Source organism: Salvelinus fontinalis, chromosome 10 (assembly GCF_029448725.1).
Source record: "Salvelinus fontinalis isolate EN_2023a chromosome 10, ASM2944872v1, whole genome shotgun sequence".
NCBI classification, from domain to species: Eukaryota; Metazoa; Chordata; class Actinopteri; order Salmoniformes; family Salmonidae; genus Salvelinus; species Salvelinus fontinalis.
Window position 1 is genome coordinate 39,477,509 of NC_074674.1, and position 21,229 is coordinate 39,498,737.

Genomic DNA, 21,229 nt, shown 5'->3' on the forward strand with positions numbered 1-21,229 from the left:
GTAACCGTGCTGAACTGTAATCCTATCCGTTAAGAATATGAATGGTTAATAAAATAACCTCATGGTGTAGGCTATTCTGTCTATCTGTTTTTGGAGACAATTCCCTTTAGGTGAAGGAGAAGTGTAAATATTTCTCCAAACAGCAAGAAAAATCAATAGGCTCATTAATCAAAGTCCGTGTTCTTTAACTACCAGGAGTCACCTTCCAATCAGGGCAGAGAGAAGGCATTATGATATCATCCCTATAGCCAGTCTCCGGGCGAGTTAGACCTGGCTTTGTTTGAGCTGCAGGGAGGGCTACTGTATTTGGAGATGAGGAGAGAAGGAGAAGAAGCATGGTCGTAGGGCGGGGTTTGGTTCTCACGTCTCCTCCCGCCGCCGCCTCTGATAGGATTACAGTTCAGCCCCGTTACCAAGTCGGGGAGCTTTTTCACACAAACAATTAACGCCCACCCACTGAACCGGGAAAGTCGCTTCGAACCAAACAGCGTGCTTCACATTCAACAGTCTATTCAGTAATCGCCCAACGCAAAGGAGCGCTCATTACAGAACAGTTTGAGAGAGTGACCGAGAGAGAAGTTGAATGAACAACACTTTCGTTTGTTTCTCACAGGATTTAAGGATATTTACACTGACTTCTAGTCTTTTTAACAACGTTCTGCAATATTTATATTTTTTCTTCAGTCAAAAAGCCAATTTTGAATTACATTCTCTACATGGGACCGTTACATAAAGTGATTGAAAACGTTTGGACGCGTCATCTCTGAACAATCTCAAGAAAGTGCTGAGTGCGCGTATACATGCCGACGCTTTAGGTTGAACAGGTTAGCTCGGATTTCCGTTAACTATTTACAATTATTTGTGACAGGGCACCGGACAGGCAGACTTTACTTCAGATGCACCTCACATACATGACAGACCCCGTTTAGAGCGCAGAGGAGAGCGAGGAACAAAAACCTACCGGGTCAAACCAAACAAACCGTTTGTAGTTTGGCAGTTAGAAGCGGTTATGCCAGCCGCTGACTTCGACATGGTGGTTGACAGTCCCCGGTTACACGGGGGTAAAGCCCCCGCCTCTACCCCCAACAACGAGAACGTTGCCCCGGCTTCCCTAAGCAGTCCTGCCGTGGATATCCTGCGGAACTTCTACCATACCAAGCGTGTGGGAAACTACTTGATCGGGAGGAAACTTGGAGAGGGCTCCTTCGCTAAAGTCCGAGAGGGACTTCATGCCATGACCGGAGAGAAGGTAGGCTAGTTGACAGTTCTGGAACTTAGTTAAGTTTTTGTTGATGGATGGATACATTTGTTGAGCTTTGTTTGGTTCGTTTCTCTAAAGTTACAATAGTGAGATAAATCGTCCCATTTTGCCATGCATGTGGAAATCATTATTTTGGATGTTGAAATGTAAAACACTTGGAATATTTTGCCAAGTGACCAATCTTGCTATAGTTACAAGAAGATGTATTAGACATTTTGACAACTTTAGTATGTGCTTAAATTAGACTTAATTAGACTTACTTAATTACCTAATTATAACGGGGCTACAATAGCCTCCTATGAAACATTTAAACATGTAAATAACCCCTTTACATTGAAAAGTGATGTCATGCCATTGATATTTTCTGTCACGTTTAATGTACTATGTGGAATGGCTATATATACTATGTGGAATCGCTGCTGACGTAGATGACGTAGTCACATACATAGTCATCATGCTTTGCCGGGGTCGATAATGATACGTTCCCCAGCAACAGCAACAGAAAATGTCGCTGAAACAAAAAAAGAGGGAACTAACAAAGAGTCACTGACCAACAATCAAAACGAAAAAGGTGCGGTTTTAGGAGGGGTTCTGAATGTTGACTTAGCAACAACAACTGGGACCTAAAAGACACCCACCATCAACATCCACTAAATTTGCCCAAGAAGAGGCAAACAAAAGAACCCCCCCCCCCCCCCCACACACACACCAAACTTAAAGACAGGAAGCAAACGTAAAAGGGATCGCAAAATAATATAAAGGATTGCTTTTCTAGAAATCAAAATAGGGAGAGCCAACTAAAAGTGTTGACCCTCCACATCTCTCAAGGCATTATCGAGATGACAACCAGCACAGGTGTAACACATACGGACTAAAGAGGTGACACCAATCGGTGCGCCCTATGTGCTAACGAGCTATTCGTGCTAACGAGCTATTCGTGCTAACGAGCTATTCGTGCTAACGAGCTATTCGTGCTAACGAGCTATTCGTGCTAACGAGCTATTCGTGCTAACGAGCTATACGTGCTAACGAGCTATACGTGCTAACGAGCTATATGTGCTAACGAGCTATATGTGCAACCTCAAAACATCGATGGAAAAACCAAAACCTGTAACAATAACCCGATGCTACCTTATGTCACAACTCTCACAATGACACGAGGTATGATGTATACATGCAACCCTATTGTAATAATGACACATTCATTATGAATGGTCTCCTATAGTGTCGGTGGGGACGTTAACCAGCACAGTGGGAGTGAACACACACACTCTCCTGCCCAAAACCCAGCTTGAATATTATCAATATTTACTGTATTGCATGTTCTGTACCATGTGGTGGGTAGTGGCTGTGTTGAGCTGTGTTTTGTGTTGAGCTGTGTTTTGTGTTGAGCTGTGTTGTGTTGAGCTGTGTTGTGTTGAGCTGTGCTGTGTTGAGCTGTGTTTTGTGTTGAGCTGTGTTTTGTGTTGAGCTGTGCTGTGTTGAGCTGTGTTTTGTGTTGAGCTGTGTTTTGTGTTGTGCTGTGTTTTGTGTTGAGCTGTGCTGTGTTGTGTTGAGCTGTGCTGTGTTGAGCTGTGTTGTGTTGAGCTGTGTTTTGTGTTGAGCTGTGCTGTGTTGAGTTGAGCTGTGTTTTGTGTTGAGCTGTGCTGTGTTTTGTGTTGAGCTGTGCTGTGTTGTGCTGTGTTTTGTGTTGAGCTGTGCTGTTTTGTGCTGTGTTGAGCTGTGCTGTGTTTTGTGTTGAGCTGTGTTGTGTTGAGCTGTGCTGTGTTTTGTGTTGAGCTGTGCTGTGTTGAGCTGTGTTTTGTGTTGAGCTGTGCTGTGTTGAGCTGTGCTGTTTTGAGCTGTACTGTGCTATGTTGAGCTGTGCTGTGTTGAGCTGTGCTGTGTTTTGTGTTGAGCTGTGCTGTGTTGAGCTGTGCTGTGTTTTGTGTTGAGCTGTGCTGTGTTGAGCTGTGCTGTGTTGAGCTGTGCTTTGTTTTGTGTTGAGCTGTGCTGTGTTGAGCTGTGCTGTGTTGAGCTGTGCTGTGTTGTGCTGTGTTTTGTGTTGTGCTGTGCTTTGTGTTGAGCTGTGCTGTGTTGAGCTGTGCTGTGTTTTGTGTTGAGCTGTGCTGTGTTGAGCTGTGCTGTGTTGAGCTGTGCTGTGTTTTGTGTTGAGCTGTGCTGTGTTGAGCTGTGCTGTGTTTTGTGTTGAGCTGTGCTGTGTTGAGCTGTGCTGTGTTTTGTGTTGAGCTGTGCTGTGTTGAGCTGTGCTGTCTAGAGAGATCTCCTCCTCTGAAACAGACCGAGACTGTCCTAAAGAATAGACCAGCCCATGAGAAAGTGGCTCGGGTACTTACATATGAAATGATGTCTTTGATAAGCGTATGTGTGTGTGTGTGTTTCGTCGTCAACGCAGGGCTGTGATATGGGCTACCATTGGCCACTGGTTGCCTTTGTCTCTCTGGGCTCTCTGTGCTTTTGAGGTGCAGCCAAATGCATTAGCATATTACAAAAACACATACTGTACCCCTTTTCCTCACTGTGTGTGTGTGTGTGTGTGTGTTTTCACTATGTGTGTGTGTGCGCATGTCTGTATGTGTTTTTCACTGTGTGTGTGTGTGTGTGTGTGTGTGTGTTTTTTTCACTATGTGTGTGTGTGTGTGTGTGTTTTCACTATGTGTGTGTGTGTGTGTGTCTGTATGTGTTTTTCACTGTGTGTGTGTGTGTGTGTGTGTGTGTGTGTGTGTGTTTTCACTATGTGTGTGTGTGTGTGTGTGTGTGTGTGTGTGTGTTTTTTCACAAAGTGTGTGTGTTTTTGTGTGACCTGAAATTCCTATTTAGAATATTAAAGAAATAGATCCTCCCCGCCTGTACCCCTTTCACTCTGTTGCTGTAGAGAGAGAGAAAACACTCCTCTCTTTTCTCCTTCCCTTGTTCCCTTTGTATGGATGATGCAAACACTTGGCAATCAGTCAGGAGAGAGGAAGGGAGAGGAGGGGAGAGAGGAGGAGAGAGGAGAGGAGAGGAGGGGAGAGGAGAAAAGGAGGGGAGAGGAGGAGAGGAGGGGAGAGGAGAGGAGAGAGGAGGGGAGAGAAGCAGCGCTGCTCTCTGGGTCGTCTACTACGGGAGGCAGGGGGGGGGGGGGGGAGCAGTATTACATCAGCGGCAGTAGTAAGGAAGGAGCAGTGCTTTGTGATAGGACAGGCACGGCTGTGAGAGACAGAGCAGAGGAGGTCGATACTGAATGGGAAGGGAAAAGGACGGAAGAGGAGGGAGGCATCACTGGAAACAACGGCCTTATATGGTGGTGGTGGGGGGGGGGGGTGTATTTGGGGTCAGTGTCTTGGGTGCAGAGAAACGTATGGGGGATCATATTATTACAACGGAAGGAGGGGGAGGTCAGGGAGAGGACAAGGTCAGGGAGATAACACATGTTGTGTATGAGGAATCTGTTTTGAATGTATGTAACCCACTTTCCCCGCATGACCTCATTCCCCCCTCTTCCACCCCTCCCTTCCCCCTGTGCCTGTCTGAGAGAAGGTTAACAACAGTTGTTCAGATGGCCCCTGGGCTGAGAACCCCCTCCTAGCTCGCCCTGTCTCCCCTCCTCTCCTCCTAGCTCGCCCTGTCTCCCCTCCTCTCCTCCTAGCTCGCCCTGTCTCCCCTCCTCCAGTAAACCCCCACTCTCCGTCTCCCCTCGCCCAGTATACCCCTTCTCTCCATCTCCCCTCCTCCAGTATACCCCTTCTCTCCATCTCCCCTTCTCTCTGTCTCCCCTCCCCCAGTATACCCCCACTCTCTGTCTCCCCTCCCCGGTACACCCCTTTTCTCTGTCTCCCCTCCTCCAGTATACCCCTTCTCTCCATCTCCCCTTCTCTCTGTCTCCCCTCCCCCAGTATACCCCCACTCTCTGTCTCCCCTCCCCCGGTACACCCCTTTTCTCTGTCTCCCCTCCTCCAGTATACCCCTTCTCTCCATCTCCCCTCCTCCAGTATACCCCTTCTCTCCGTCTCCCCTCCTCCAGTATACCCCTTCTCTCCGTCTCCCCTCCCCCAGTATACCCTCACTCTCTGTCTCCCCTCCCCCAGTATACCCCTTCTGTCCGTCTCCCCCCGAGACAGTGGGAGGTAGTGGGATGGAGACAGTGGGAGGTAGTGGGATGGAGACAGTGGGAGGTAGTGGGATGGAGACAGTGGGAGGTAGTGGGATGGAGACAGTGGGAGGTAGTGGGATGGAGACAGTGGGAGGTAGTGGGATGGAGACAGTGGGAGGTAGTGAGGTGGAGACAGTGGGATAGAGACATTGGGAGGTAGTGAGATGGAGACAGTGGGAGGTAGTGGGATGGAGACAGTGGGAGGTAGTGAGGTGGAGACAGTGGGATAGAGACATTGGGAGGTAGTGAGATGGAGACAGTGGGAGGTAGTGGGATGGAGACAGTGGGAGGTAGTGAGGTGGAGACAGTGGGATAGAGACAGTGGGAGGTAGTGTGATGGAGACAGTGGGAGGTAGTGTGATGGAGACAGTGGGAGGTAGTGGGATGGAGACAGTGGGAGGTAGTGTGATGGAGACAGTGGGAGGTAGTGAGGTGGAGACAGTGGGATAGAGACAGTGGGAGGTAGTGGGATGGAGACAGTGGGAGGTAGTGGGATGGAGACAGTGGGAGGTCGTGAGATGGAGACAGTGGGATGGAGACAGTGGGAGGTAGTAGGATGGAGACAGTGGGAGGTAGTGAGGTGGAGACAGTGGGAGGTAGTGGGATGGAGACAGTGGGATGGAGACAGTGGGAGGTAGTGAGGTGGAGACAGTGGGATGGAGACAGTGGGAGGTAGTGAGGTGGAGACAGTGGGATGGAGACAGTGGGAGTTAGTGGGATGGAGACAGTGGGATGGAGACAGTGGGAGGTAGTGAGGTGGAGACAGTGGGAGGTAGTGAGGTGGAGACAGTGGGATGGAGACAGTGGGAGGTAGTGAGGTGGAGACAGTGGGAGGTAGTGGGGTGGAGACAGTGGGAGGTAGTGAGGTGGAGACAGTGGGAGGTAGTGAGGTGGAGACAGTGGGATGGAGACAGTGGGAGGTAGTGAGGTGGAGACAGTGGGAGGTAGTGGGATGGAGACAGTGGGATGGAGACAGTGGGAAGTAGTGAGGTGGAGACAGTGGGAGGTAGTGAGGTGGAGACAGTGGGATGGAGACAGTGGGAGTTAGTGGGATGGAGACAGTGGGATGGAGACAGTGGGAGGTAGTGAGGTGGAGACAGTGGGAGGTAGTGAGGTGGAGACAGTGGGATGGAGACAGTGGGAGGTAGTGGGATGGAGACAGTGGGAGGTAGTGAGGTGGAGACAGTGGGAGGTAGTGGGGTGGAGACAGTGGGAGGTAGTGAGGTGGAGACAGTGGGAGGTAGTGAGGTGGAGACAGTGGGATGGAGACAGTGGGAGGTAGTGGGATGGAGACAGTGGGAGGTAGTGAGGTGGAGACAGTGAGATGGAGACAGTGGGAGGTAGTGAGGTGGAGACAGTGAGAGGTAGTGAGGTGGAGACAGTGGGAGGTAGTGGGGTGGAGACAGTGGGAGGTAGTGAGGTGGAGACAGTGGGAGGTAGTGAGGTGGAGACAGTGAGATGGAGAAAGTGGGAGGTAGTGAGGTGGAGACAGTGGGATGGAGACAGTGGGAGGTAGTGGGATGGAGACAGTGGGAGGTAGTGAGGTGGAGACAGTGGGAGGTAGTGGGGTGGAGACAGTGGGAGGTAGTGAGGTGGAGACAGTGGGAGGTAGTGAGGTGGAGACAGTGGGAGGTAGTGGGATGGAGACAGTGGGAGGTAGTGGGATGGAGACAGTGGGAGGTAGTGAGATGGAGACAGTGGGAGGTAGTGAGGTGGAGACAGTGGGAGGTAGTGAGGTGGAGACAGTGGGAGGTAGTGGGGTGGAGACAGTGGGATGGAGACAGTGGGAGGTAGTGGGGTGGAGACAGTGGGAGGTAGTGGGATGGAGACAGTGGGATGGAGACAGTGGGAGGTAGTGAGGTGGAGACAGTGGGAGGTAGTGGGGTGGAGACAGTGGGATGGAGACAGTGGGAGGTAGTGGGGTGGAGACAGTGGGAGGTAGTGGGATGGAGACAGTGGGATGGAGACAGTGGGAGGTAGTGGGATGGAGACAGTGGGAGGTAGTGGGATGGAGACAGTGGGAGGTAGTGAGATGGAGACAGTGGGAGGTAGTGGGGTGGAGACAGTGGGAGGTAGTGGGATAGAGACATTGGGAGGTAGTGAGATGGAGACAGTGGGATGGAGACAGTGGGAGGTAGTGAGGTGGAGACAGTGGGATGGAGACAGTGGGATGGAGACAGTGGGAGGTAGTGGGATGGAGACAGTGGGAGGTAGTGGGGTGGAGACAGTGGGAGGTAGTGTGATGGAGACAGTGGGAGGTAGTGAGATGGAGACCAGTACAGGTTACTATATACAGGAGGGAGTGGAGACAGACCAGTACAGGTTACTATATACAGGAGGGAGTGGAGACAGACCAGTACAGGTTACTATATACTATATACAGGAGGGAGTGGAGACAGACCAGTACAGGTTACTATATACAGGAGGGAGTGGAGACAGACCAGTACAGGTTACTATATACAGGAGGGAGTGGAGACAGACCAGTACAGGTTACTATATACAGGAGGGTGTGGAGACAGACCAGTACAGGTTACTATATACAGGAGGGAGTGGAGACAGACCAGTACAGGTTACTATATACAGGATGGAGTGGAGACAGACCAGTACAGGTTACTATATACAGGAGGGAATGGAGACAGACCAGTACAGATTACTATATACTATATACAGGAGGGAGTGGAGACAGACCAGTACAGGTTACTATATACAGGAGGGAGTGGAGACAGACCAGTACAGGTTACTATATACAGGAGGGAATGGAGACAGACCAGTACAGGTTACTATATACAGGAGGGAGTGGAGACAGACCAGTACAGGTTACTATATACAGGAGGGAGTGGAGACAGACCAGTACAGGTTACTATATACAGGAGGGAATGGAGACAGACCAGTACAGGTTACTATATACAGGAGGGAGTGGAGACAGACCAGTACAGGTTACTATATACAGGAGGGAGTGGAGACAGACCAGTACAGGTTACTATATACAGGAGGGAATGGAGACAGACCAGTACAGGTTACTATATACAGGAGGGAGTGGAGACAGACCAGTACAGGTTACTATATACAGGAGGGAGTGGAGACAGACCAGTACAGGTTACTATATACAGGAGGGAGTGGAGACAGACCAGTACAGGTTACTATATACAGGAGGGAGTGGAGACAGACCAGTACAGGTTACTATATACAGGAGGGAGTGGAGACAGACCAGTACAGGTTACTATATACAGGAGGGGATGGAGACAGACCAGTACAGTTACAGGAGGGCTTCTCTCTGTCTCTCTCTCATCCACCGCTTCGTTCAATCAATCAATCAATCAAGTTTATTTTATATAGCCCTTCGTACATCAGCTAATATCTCGAAGTGCTGTACAGAGACCCAGCCTAAAACCCCAAACAGCTAGAATGCAGGTGTAGAAGCACGGTGGCTAGGAAAAACTCCCTAGAAAGGCCAAAACCTAGGAAGAAACCTAGAGAGGAACCAGGCTATGAGGGGTGGCCAGTCCTCTTCTGGCTGTGCCGGGTGGAGATTATAACAGAACTATGCCAAGATGTTCAAAAATGTTCATAAGTGACAAGCATGGTTAAATAATAATCATGAATAATATTCAGTTGGCTTTTCATAGCCGATCATTAAGAGTTGAAAAACAACAGGTCTGGGACAGGTGGGGGTTCCATAACCGCAGGCAGAACAGCTGAAACCGGAACAGCAGCAAGGCCAGGCGGACTGGGGACAGCAAGGAGCTACCACGCCCGGCAGTCCCGACGTATGGTCCCAGGGCTCAGGTCCTCCGAGAGAAAGAAAGAGAGAAGGAGAAAATTAGAGAGAGCCAAGATTTTCAAAATGTTCATAAATGACAAGCATGGTCAAATAATAATCAGAAATAAATCTGTTGGCTTTTCATAGCCGATCATTAAGAGTTGAAAACAGCAGGTCTGGGACAGGTAGGGGTTCCGTAACCGCAGGCAGAACCGTTAAAACTGAAACTGGAATAGCAGCAAGGCCAGGCGGACTGGGGGCAGCAGGGAGTCGTCATGCCCGGTAGTCCTGACGTATGGTCCTAGGGCTCAGGTTCTCAGAGAGAGAAAGAAAGAGAGAACGAGAGAATTAGAGAAAGCATACTTAAATTCACACAGGACACTGGATAAGACAGGAGAAGTACTCCAGGTATAACCAACTGACCCTAGCCCCCCGACACAAACTACTGCAGCATAAATACTGGAGGCTGAGACAGGAGCGGTCAGGAGACACTGTGGCCCCATCCGAAGATACCCCCGGACAGTGCCAAATAGGAAGGATATAACCCCACCCACTTTGCCAAAGCACAGCCCCCGCACCACTGGAGGGATATCTTCAACCACCAACTTATAATCCTGAGACAAGGCCGAGTATAGCCAACAAAGATCTCCACCACAGCACAAACCAAAAGGGGGGGGGGGGGGGGTTCCATGCCTGTTTCACATTTACACCAGTCTCCTGGTCCATTCTCCATCGGTGTGGTTGTTAATGATATCTCACAGAGTGGTCAGGCTGCCCTGTGTCTATAGTCTAGAGACTGATCTTCTTATTTTTTCTCTCTATCCCTCCTTCCATCCCTCCTTCCATCCCTCCATCTCTCCTTCCCTCCATCTCTCCTTCCCTCCCTCTCTCCTTCCCTCCCTCTCTCCTTCCCTCCTTCTCTCCTTCCCTCTCTCCTTCCCTCCCTCTCTCCTTCCTTCCCTCCCTCTCTCCCAGGTTGCAGTAAAGGTGATAGATAAGAGGAAGGCGAAGAAGGACTCGTATGTGACTAAGAACCTTCGTAGAGAGGGTCATATCCAACAAATGATCAGACACCCCAACATCACCCAGCTGCTGGACATACTGGAGACTGAGAACAGGTACTATACTATACTATACTATACTATACTATACTATACTATACTGGAGACTGAGAACAGGTAATATACTATATATATATACTATATACTATATACTATATACTAATATACTATACTGGACATACTGAAGACGGAGAACAGGTACTACTGAAGTTGAATGAGTTGATGAATTAATCAATTAATAAATGGATGAAAGAATGAACAGATGAAGAAATGAATCAGTCAACGAAGCTATACAGCACCCAAATGTGCCCCATTTTCTTTACAATAAAAACACATAAAAATACTGAAATGAGAATAGTAAGAAACAGTTGTAAAATGAACAGTACATGAATAAACACAGAATGAAGAGACAAGGATAAAACATTAAAAACAGATCTATGTATGAAGTCTATAGAAATTTAAATACTAGAAGTTTCTATCTGTTATCGCCAGTTATTACCTGGTGATGGAGTTGTGTCCTGTCATCTGTTCTCGCCAGTTATTACCTGGTGATGGAGTTGTGTCCTGTTATCATCAGTTATTACCTGGTGATGGAGTTGTGTCCTGTCATCTGTTATCACCAGTTATTACCTGGTGATGGAGTTGTGTCCTGTTATCATCAGTTATTACCTGGTGATGGAGTTGTGTCCTGTCATCTGTTATCACCAGTTATTACCTGGTGATGGAGTTGTGTCCTGTCATCTGTTATCATCAGTTATTACCTGGTGATGGAGTTGTGTCCTGGAGGAAACCTCATGAACCGGATCTACGATAAGAAGAAGCTGGACGAGAGAGAGACGCAGAAATACGTACGGCAGCTGGTGATGGCTGTGGAACATCTACACAGAGCCGGAGTAGTGCACAGGTAGAGACAAACGCACGCACGCACACACACACGCACGCACGCACGCACGCACGCACGCACACACACACACACATCTTCAGCAAAGTATCAGCATGTGCCAGCTGTAATAAGATCCTTTAACCAGGGATGTTCTGGACCTCTCTGTGTCTCACAGCTGTAATACGATCCTTTAACCAGGGATGTTCTGGACCTCTCTGTCTCACAGCTGTAATAAGATCCTTTAACCAGGGATGTTCTGGACCTCTCTGTGTCTCACAGCTGTAATAAGATCCTTTAACCAGGGATGTTCTGGACCTCTCTGTCTCACAGCTGTAATAAGATCCTTTAACCAGGGATGTTCTGGACCTCTCTGTGTCTCACAGCTGTAATAAGATCCTTTAACCAGGGATGTTCTGGACCTCTCTGTGTCTCACAGCTGTAATAAGATCCTTTAACCAGGGATGTTCTGGACCTCTCTGTGTCTCACAGCTGTAATAAGATCCTTTAACCAGGGATGTTCTGGACCTCTCTGTCTCACAGCTGTAATAAGATCCTTTAACCAGGGATGTTCTGGACCTCTCTGTCTCACAGCTGTAATAAGATCCTTTAACCAGGGATGTTCTGGACCTCTCTGTGTCTCACAGCTGTAATAAGATCCTTTAACCAGGGATGTTCTGGACCTCTCTGTGTCTCACAGCTGTAATAAGATCCTTTAACCAGGGATGTTCTGGACCTCTCTGTGTCTCACAGCTGTAATAAGATCCTTTAACCAGGGATGTTCTGGACCTCTCTGTGTCTCACAGCTGTAATAAGATCCTTTAACCAGGGATGTTCTGGACCTCTCTGTGTCTCACAGCTGTAATAAGATCCTTTAACCAGGGATGTTCTGGACCTCTCTGTCTCACAGCTGTAATAAGATCCTTTAACCAGGGATGTTCTGGACCTCTCTGTGTCTCACAGCTGTAATAAGATCCTTTAACCAGGGATGTTCTGGACCTCTCTGTGTCTCACAGCTGTAATAAGATCCTTTAACCAGGGATGTTCTGGACCTCTCTGTCTCACAGCTGTAATACGATCCTTTAACCAGGGATGTTCTGGACCTCTCTGTCTCACAGCTGTAATAAGATCCTTTAACCAGGGATGTTCTGGACCTCTCTGTGTCTCACAGCTGTAATAAGATCCTTTAACCAGGGATGTTCTGGACCTCTCTGTGTCTCACAGCTGTAATAAGATCCTTTAACCAGGGATGTTCTGGACCTCTCTGTGTCTCACAGCTGTAATAAGATCCTTTAACCAGGGATGTTCTGGACCTCTCTGTGTCTCACAGCTGTAATAAGATCCTTTAACCAGGGATGTTCTGGACCTCTCTGTGTCTCACAGCTGTAATAAGATCCTTTAACCAGGGATGTTCTGGACCTCTCTGTGTCTCACAGCTGTAATAAGATCCTTTAACCAGGGATGTTCTGGACCTCTCTGTGTCTCACAGCTGTAATAAGATCCTTTAACCAGGGATGTTCTGGACCTCTCTGTGTCTCACAGGGATCTGAAGATAGAGAACCTACTGCTGGATGAACAGGACAACATCAAGCTCATAGGTACCGTTTACCTAACTAACTCCGGCTTTGTCCCTGTGTGTGTGTGTGTGTGTGTGTGTGTGTGTGTGTGTGTGTGTTTTTATCTAATCTAAAAGAAAGTCAGCTGCAAAAGGTAAAATCCCATGACAGAAAGAGCTAAAGATTTAACTAACCAAACAGAGTCAACAGTAGCTAGGAGTAGAACAGAGCAGTACCTCTTCCAGAGTAGCAGGGTGTTTCAGGAGAACAGAGCAGTACCTCTTCCAGAGTAGCAGGGTGTTTCAGGAGAATAGAGCAGTACCTCTTCCAGAGTAGCAGGGTGTTTCAGGAGAATAGAGCAGTACCTCTTCCAGAGTAGCAGGGTGTTTCAGGAGAATAGAGCAGTACCTCTTCCAGAGTAGCAGGGTGTTTCAGGAGAATAGAGCAGTACCTCTTCCAGAGTAGCAGGGTGTTTCAGGAGAACAGAGCAGTACCTCTTCCAGAGTAGCAGGGTGTTTCAGGAGAACAGAGCAGTACCTCTTCCAGAGTAGCAGGGTGTTTCAGGAGAATAGAGCAGTACCTCTTCCAGAGTAGCAGGGTGTTTCAGGAGAACAGAGCAGTACCTCTTCCAGAGTAGCAGGGTGTTTCAGGAGAACAGAGCAGTACCTCTTCCAGAGTAGCAGGGTGTTTCAGGAGAACAGAGCAGTACCTCTTCCAGACTAGCAGGGTGTTTCAGGAGAATAGAGCAGTACCTCTTCCAGAGTAGCAGGGTGTTTCAGGAGAACAGAGCAGTACCTCTTCCAGAGTAGCAGGGTGTTTCAGGAGAACAGAGCAGTACCTCTTCCAGACTAGCAGGGTGTTTCAGGAGAACAGAGCAGTACCTCTTCCAGAGTAGCAGGGTGTTTCAGGAGAACAGAGCAGTACCTCTTCCAGAGTAGCAGGGTGTTTCAGGAGAACAGAGCAGTACCTCTTCCAGACTAGCAGGGTGTTTCAGGAGAATAGAGCAGTACCTCTTCCAGAGTAGCAGGGTGTTTCAGGAGAACAGAGCAGTACCTCTTCCAGAGTAGCAGGGTGTTTCAGGAGAACAGAGCAGTACCTCTTCCAGAGTAGCAGGGTGTTTCAGGAGAACAGAGCAGTACCTCTTCCAGAGTAGCAGGGTGTTTCAGGAGAACAGAGCAGTACCTCTTCTAGAGTAGCAGGGTGTTTCAGGAGAACAGAGCAGTACCTCTTCTAGAGTAGCAGGGTGTTTCAGGAGAACAGAGCAGTACCTCTTCCAGAGTAGCAGGGTGTTTCAGGAGAACAGAGCAGTACCTCTTCCAGAGTAGCAGGGTGTTTCAGGAGAACAGAGCAGTACCTCTTCCAGAGTAGCAGGGTGTTTCAGGAGAACAGAGCAGTACCTCTTCCAGAGTAGCAGGGTGTTTCAGGAGAATAGAGCAGTACCTCTTCCAGAGTAGCAGGGTGTTTCAGGAGAACAGAGCAGTACCTCTTCCAGACTAGCAGGGTGTTTCAGGAGAACAGAGCAGTACCTCTTCTAGAGTAGCAGGGTGTTTCAGGAGAACAGAGCAGTACCTCTTCCAGAGTAGCAGGGTGTTTCAGGAGAATAGAGCAGTACCTCTTCCAGAGTAGCAGGGTGTTTCAGGAGAATAGAGCAGTACCTCTTCCAGAGTAGCAGGGTGTTTCAGGAGAACAGAGCAGTACCTCTTCCAGAGTAGCAGGGTGTTTCAGGAGAACAGAGCAGTACCTCTTCCAGAGTAGCAGGGTGTTTCAGGAGAATAGAGCAGTACCTCTTCCAGAGTAGCAGGGTGTTTCAGGAGAACAGAGCAGTACCTCTTCCAGAGTAGCAGGGTGTTTCAGGAGAACAGAGCAGTACCTCTTCCAGAGTAGCAGGGTGTTTCAGGAGAACAGAGCAGTACCTCTTCTAGAGTAGCAGGGTGTTTCAGGAGAACAGAGCAGTACCTCTTCCAGAGTAGCAGGGTGTTTCAGGGGAGAAGAGTGTTTCAGGGGAGAAGAGTGTTTCAGGGGAGCAGCGTGTTTCAGGGGAGCAGCGTGTTTCAGGGGAGCAGCGTGTTTCAGGGGAGAAGAGTGTTTCAGGGGAGAAGAGTGTTTCAGGGGAGCAGAGTGTTTCAGGGGAGCAGAGTGTTTCAGGGGAGCAGAGTGTTTCAGGGGAGCAGAGTGTTTCAGGGGAGCAGAGTGTTTCAGGGGAGCAGAGTGTTTCAGGGGAGCAGAGTGTTTCAGGGGAGCAGCGTGTTTCAGGGGAGCAGCGTGTTTCAGGGGAGGAGAAGAGTGTTTCAGGGGAGGAGAAGAGTGTTTCAGGGGAGCAGAGTGTTTCAGGGGAGGAGAAGAGTGTTTCAGGGGAGGAGAAGAGTGTTTCAGGGGAGGAGAAGAGTGTTTCAGGGGAGGAGAAGAGTGTTTCAGGGGAGGAGAAGAGTGTTTCAGGGGAGGAGAAGAGTGTTTCAGGGGAGGAGAAAAGTGTTTCAGGGGAGGAGAAGAGTGTTTCAGGGGAGCAGAAGAGTGTTTCAGGGGAGCAGGGTGTTTCAGGGGAGCAGGGTGTTTCAGGGGAGCAGCGTGTTTCAGGGGAGCAGGGTGTTTCAGGGGAGGAGAAGAGTGTTTCAGGGGAGGAGAAGTGTGTTTCAGGGGAGGAGAAGAGTGTTTCAGGGGAGGAGAAGAGTGTTTCAGGGGAGGAGAAGAGTGTTTCAGGGGAGGAGAAGAGTGTTTCAGGGGAGCAGAAGAGTGTTTCAGGGGAGCAGGGTGTTTCAGGGGAGCAGCGTGTTTCAGGGGAGGAGAAGAGTGTTTCAGGGGAGGAGAAGAGTGTTTCAGGGGAGGAGAAGAGTGTTTCAGGGGAGGAGAAGAGTGTTTCAGGGGAGGAGAAGAGTGTTTCAGGGGAGGAGAAGAGTGTTTCAGGGGAGCAGAAGAGTGTTTCAGGGGAGCAGAAGAGTGTTTCAGGGGAGCAGAAGAGTGTTTCAGGGGAGCAGAGTGTTTCAGGGGAGCAGAGTGTTTCAGGGGAGCAGGGTGTTTCAGGGGAGCAGCGTGTTTCAGGGGAGCAGCGTGTTTCAGGGGAGGAGAAGAGTGTTTCAGGGGAGGAGAAGAGTGTTTCAGGGGAGGAGAAGAGTGTTTCAGGGGAGGAGAAGAGTGTTTCAGGGGAGCAGAAGAGTGTTTCAGGGGAGCAGGGTGTTTCAGGGGAGCAGGGTGTTTCAGGGGAGCAGCGTGTTTCAGGGGAGCAGGGTGTTTCAGGGGAGGAGAAGAGTGTTTCAGGGGAGGAGAAGTGTGTTTCAGGGGAGGAGAAGAGTGTTTCAGGGGAGGAGAAGAGTGTTTCAGGGGAGGAGAAGAGTGTTTCAGGGGAGGAGAAGAGTGTTTCAGGGGAGCAGAAGAGTGTTTCAGGGGAGCAGGGTGTTTCAGGGGAGCAGCGTGTTTCAGGGGAGGAGAAGAGTGTTTCAGGGGAGGAGAAGAGTGTTTCAGGGGAGGAGAAGAGTGTTTCAGGGGAGGAGAAGAGTGTTTCAGGGGAGGAGAAGAGTGTTTCAGGGGAGGAGAAGAGTGTTTCAGGGGAGCAGAAGAGTGTTTCAGGGGAGCAGAAGAGTGTTTCAGGGGAGCAGAAGAGTGTTTCAGGGGAGCAGAGTGTTTCAGGGGAGCAGAGTGTTTCAGGGGAGCAGGGTGTTTCAGGGGAGCAGCGTGTTTCAGGGGAGCAGCGTGTTTCAGGGGAGGAGAAGAGTGTTTCAGGGGAGGAGAAGAGTGTTTCAGGGGAGGAGAAGAGTGTTTCAGGGGAGGAGAAGAGTGTTTCAGGGGAGGAGAAGAGTGTTTCAGGGGAGAAGCGTGTTTCAGGGGAGAAGCGTGTTTCAGGGGACCAGCGTGTTTCAGGGGAGCAGCGTGTTTCAGGGGAGCAGCGTGTTTCAGGGGAGCAGCGTGTGTCAGGGGAGCAGCGTGTGTCAGGGGAGCAGCGTGTTTCAGGGGAGCAGCGTGTTTCAGGGGAGCATCGTGTTTCAGGGGAGCATCGTGTGTCAGGGGAGCAGCGTGTGTAAATAGACATAATGACATTTGTAATGTCTTTATTCTTTGGGAATTTTTGTGAGTGTAATGTTTACTGTTCATTTTTTTATTGTTTATTTCACTTTTGTTTATTATCTATGTCACTTTCTTTGGCCATGTTAACATATGTTTCTCATGCCAATAAAGCCTCTCTCCCTCCTTCTTTCCCTTCCTCTCCTGTAGATTTTGGTCTCAGTAACTGTGCAGGGATCCTGGGTTATTCAGACCCGTTCAGTACGCAGTGCGGGAGCCCAGCCTACGCTGCTCCAGAACTACTGTCCCGCAAGAAGTACGGACCCAAGGTGGACGTCTGGTCCATGTGAGTACACAGAACCAAAAGGTTGCATACACAACAGTTTACAACATACGTGTTTCATACACAACAGTTTACAACATACGTGTTTCATACACAACAGTTTACAACATACGTGTTTCATACACAACAGTTTACAACATACGTGTTTCATACACAACAGTTTACACCATACGTGTTCCTACATGTTGCTGTAAAGACCTCTGTACAAACTACTAGATCACTTCTCAACAGGTTGTCTGTGATCGTTTCCAGTCAGGTATTATTGTCTACCAGACAGTGTGTAACGTCCCTGTTTCCATGACAGTGGCGTGAACATGTACGCCATGCTGACTGGCAGCCTCCCCTTCACGGTGGAGCCCTTCAGTCTCAGAGCTCTGCACCAGAAGATGGTGGACAAGGATATGAACCCTCTACCGCCCTCTCTCTCTACAGGTACACACACACACACACACACACACACACACACACACACACACACACACACACACACACACACACACACACACACACACACACACACACAGAGACACACACACACACACAGAGACACACACAGAGACACACACACAGAGACACACACACACACACACACACACACGTATATACACGAACATACAGAGACACACACACACACACACACACACACACACACACACACACACACACACACACACACACACACACACACACAGAGAGAAACACACATGCAAGTATTTGCACACACACACACACACACACACACACACACACACTCACACACACTCACACACACACACACACACACACACACACACACACACACACACACACACACACACACACACACACACACACACACACACACACACACACACACACACACACACACACACACAGAGAGAAACACACATGCAAGTATTTGCACACACACACACACACACACACACACACACACACACACACACACACACACACACACACACACACACACACACACACACACACACACACACACACACACACACACACACACACACACAGAGAAACACACATGCAAGTATTTGCACACACACACACACACACTCACTCAAGCAAACACAGATACGCAAAAACTCATGTTGCTCTTCCTCACGCAAACACAGATACGCAAAAACTCATGTTGCTCTCCCTTCCTCTACGGGGGTGGTTGGTATATTCATGACAGGCCAGAGAGTCTACTCATAATGATGGGTGAATGGAAACTACATGATGTATATTATCAGTGACCCCCCCCCCACCACAAGGACCGTTTTACAGTCTACAGTTCATGTTATACCTATAGTGACTTCTCCAACCATCCATTTTAACAACTAATCTTTGAACTAATGTACTTTAGCCTATTGCTTTATCTGACGACCTCATCACAACTCCTTAATAAATCCCAGAGTTTTTTCTAAACCCTCGAAGCCATAGCTAACTTTACACCTGACATTTATCAGCTCTCATTCCCTCCTGAGGTCCGTTGGATCCCACACAGTGACATTGATGGTGTAGCGTCTCTCAACATTCATTGGCACCTTGATTCATCTCTTTTTATAATAGAGGTGGGAGCGTGGTGTGTGTGTGTGTGTGTGTGTGTGTGTGTGTGTGTGTGTGTGTGTGTGTGTGTGTGTGTGTGTGTGTGTGTGTGTGTGTGTGTGTGTGTGTGTGTGTGTGTGGTGTGTGTGTGTACCAGTGGAATGCCAAGCCAAGCACATCTGGCATCCCCACTTAATGGCAGGACCAACCGGTTCTCTGTAGCTCCTGCTGTCGCTCATAACTCATACGATTGGCTGTTGTAGTAGTCACATTTTAATTCGAGGTTTGGAGGGGGCTGGGGCCTGGGGGGGTGAAAGGTTACTGTAATGTTTCACCCCAACCGGTTCCCTTCCTCTAGCTCTTATCGTCCTCATTCCTGGCAAGGGAACAACAATCCCACCGGGCAAAATACTAGTTGCTTCAACGTTGCTTCAATGTCATTTCAACCCCCCCCAATAAAATCTATGTGATGAAGCTGAATCAGTGATCAGTGTGGAAAACGGATTGGATTTGCAATAAGTCAACAACGTAAAAGGGATTTTTTTTTTGTTTGTTTGTTTTTTTAGCCTCTTGTTGATTTCATGTTGAATTCACGGTTAGTTGACAACTCAACCAAATATAAATCAAAACTAGACGTTGAACTGACGTCTGTGGGAGAAGACTTGAGATGCTGCTAAACCAACCACATCTGATTCCAGTCAACACACACACACACACTCACTCACTCACTCGCTCGCACGCACGCACGCACGCACGCACACACACACACACACACACACACACCTCTTGATGATGCAAAGTGTGTGAGCTCAGACAGAGTCAGGAGACAGAGTTATGTAAGCAATTATTAATCCAAGCTGGTGACACAGAGCTGTCTTCTCATTCATCTTCTTCTGTAAGGAGGGATGAGGAGAGGGGCGAGGAGGGGAGAGGAGAGGAGAGAGGACCTAAGATTCCAGACAGACAGACAGACAGACAGACAGACAGACAGACATTATTCCCTCGCTTCCTAAGGAGAGGGAGAGAGAGAGAAAGTTGTTATTCTGTAAATAGCCCTGCGTCTGAGAGGGACTTGTGTTTCCATCAGCTGAGACACAGTTAGAACTAACGAGGAAACTATGAATTGCCAGTCAACAGTCAACAGAAAAGCACAAGGGTCAGACAGACATATGTGTCGTTTAACCTCACGGAGAATGTTGCCAATGGAAGTCTGAACACTGACACAGACACTGGGGTTGGCCGGGTTCACTTCCATATAAAATCCTAGTTCATTGGGCAAGTTACACTGAAATTCCACTCGTCCCCAATGCTTTTCAATGAGGAACATTTGGAATGGGAAATTTGAATTTGGTTTACTTTCTGAATTGATTGGAATTGAAATTGAATTGACTCCAACCCTGATACACTCTGTCTGGATTAGTAAGTATTTTACGTCATAGTAAATATTTTAACCAATTCTCCCTCTCTCCCACTCTGCTCTCCTCTCTCCCCCATCTCTCTCTCTCTCTCGTTCCCTCGCGTTCTCTCTCCACTCCTCTCGCCCTCTCCCCCTTCTCTCTCCCCCTCTCCCCTCCTCCCTCTCCCCCTCTCCCCTCCTCTCTCTCTCCCCCTCTCCCCTCCTCTCTCTCCCCCTCTCCCCTCCTCTCTCTCCCCCTCTCCCCTCCTCTCTCTCCCCTCCTCTCTCTCCCCTCCTCTCTCTCCCCTCCTCTCTCTCCCCTCCCCTCTCTCCCCTCCTCTCTCTCCCCTCCTCTCTCTCCCCTCCTCTCTCTCCCCTCCTCTCTCTCTCCCCCTCTCCCCTCCTCTCTCTCCCCTCCTCTCTCTCCCCTCCCCTCTCCCCTCCTCTCTCTCCCCTCCTCTCTCTCCACAGCGGCCATCTGTCTGTTGAAGAAGCTGTTAGAACCAGATCCAGCTAAGAGACCCAACATCCACCAGGTCATGGTTGACTCCTGGCTTCAACTGGCTAACGTTAACACTGGAGCACCCTACCTCAACAGGTACACACACACACACACACACACACACACACACACACACACACACACACACACACACACACACACACACACACACACACACACACACACGGAAACACACACACACACACACGGAAACACACACACACACACACGGAAACACACACACACACACACGGAAACACACACACACGGAAACACACACACACGGAAACACACACACACACACGGAAACACAGACACACACACACGGAAACACAGACACACACACACACACACAGACACACACACACACACACACACGGAAACACAGACACACACACACACACACACACACACACACACACACACACACACACACACACACACACACACACACACACACACACAGCAACACACACACACACAGCAACACAGACACAGGTCTGATGGTTAACCTCTCTCTGTCTCTCTCCAGGATCCACATTGAGGAGATCAACCACATGGTATTACTCCATATGACAGAGAGGATGGGCTATAAACACAGCGAGGTGCTGAGCGCCGTGCTCACCAACAGAGCCTGTCACACCCTGGCCGTCTACTTCCTGCTCAACAACAAGATGAAGAGGCTCTCCAAGGAGTACCGGGTAGGTCGGGTTAAACAACACCATGGCAACCACGGAACTCAGGATGACAACATAATGTCACTGAGGCATCAGAGGTTCTGTCTGACCCAGCTAGGTTCTAACACACAA

General features: G+C 49.1%; 1 protein-coding gene across 1 annotated transcript in view; it reads left to right on the plus strand.

Annotated features, from left to right (window-relative positions):
- The first annotated feature begins 296 nt into the window (after positions 1-296).
- LOC129864139 (hormonally up-regulated neu tumor-associated kinase homolog A-like) overlaps positions 297-21,229 on the plus strand; it is a 36,456-nt gene continuing 15,523 nt past the window's right edge. The window contains exons 1-8 of the mRNA XM_055936802.1: positions 297-1,249; positions 10,129-10,271; positions 10,969-11,118; positions 12,637-12,692; positions 16,854-16,989; positions 17,291-17,418; positions 20,390-20,516; positions 20,953-21,121. Coding sequence (XP_055792777.1) covers positions 1,010-1,249; positions 10,129-10,271; positions 10,969-11,118; positions 12,637-12,692; positions 16,854-16,989; positions 17,291-17,418; positions 20,390-20,516; positions 20,953-21,121 — 1,149 coding nt within the window. The 5' untranslated portion in view covers positions 297-1,009. The remainder of the gene's footprint in view (positions 1,250-10,128; positions 10,272-10,968; positions 11,119-12,636; positions 12,693-16,853; positions 16,990-17,290; positions 17,419-20,389; positions 20,517-20,952; positions 21,122-21,229) is intronic.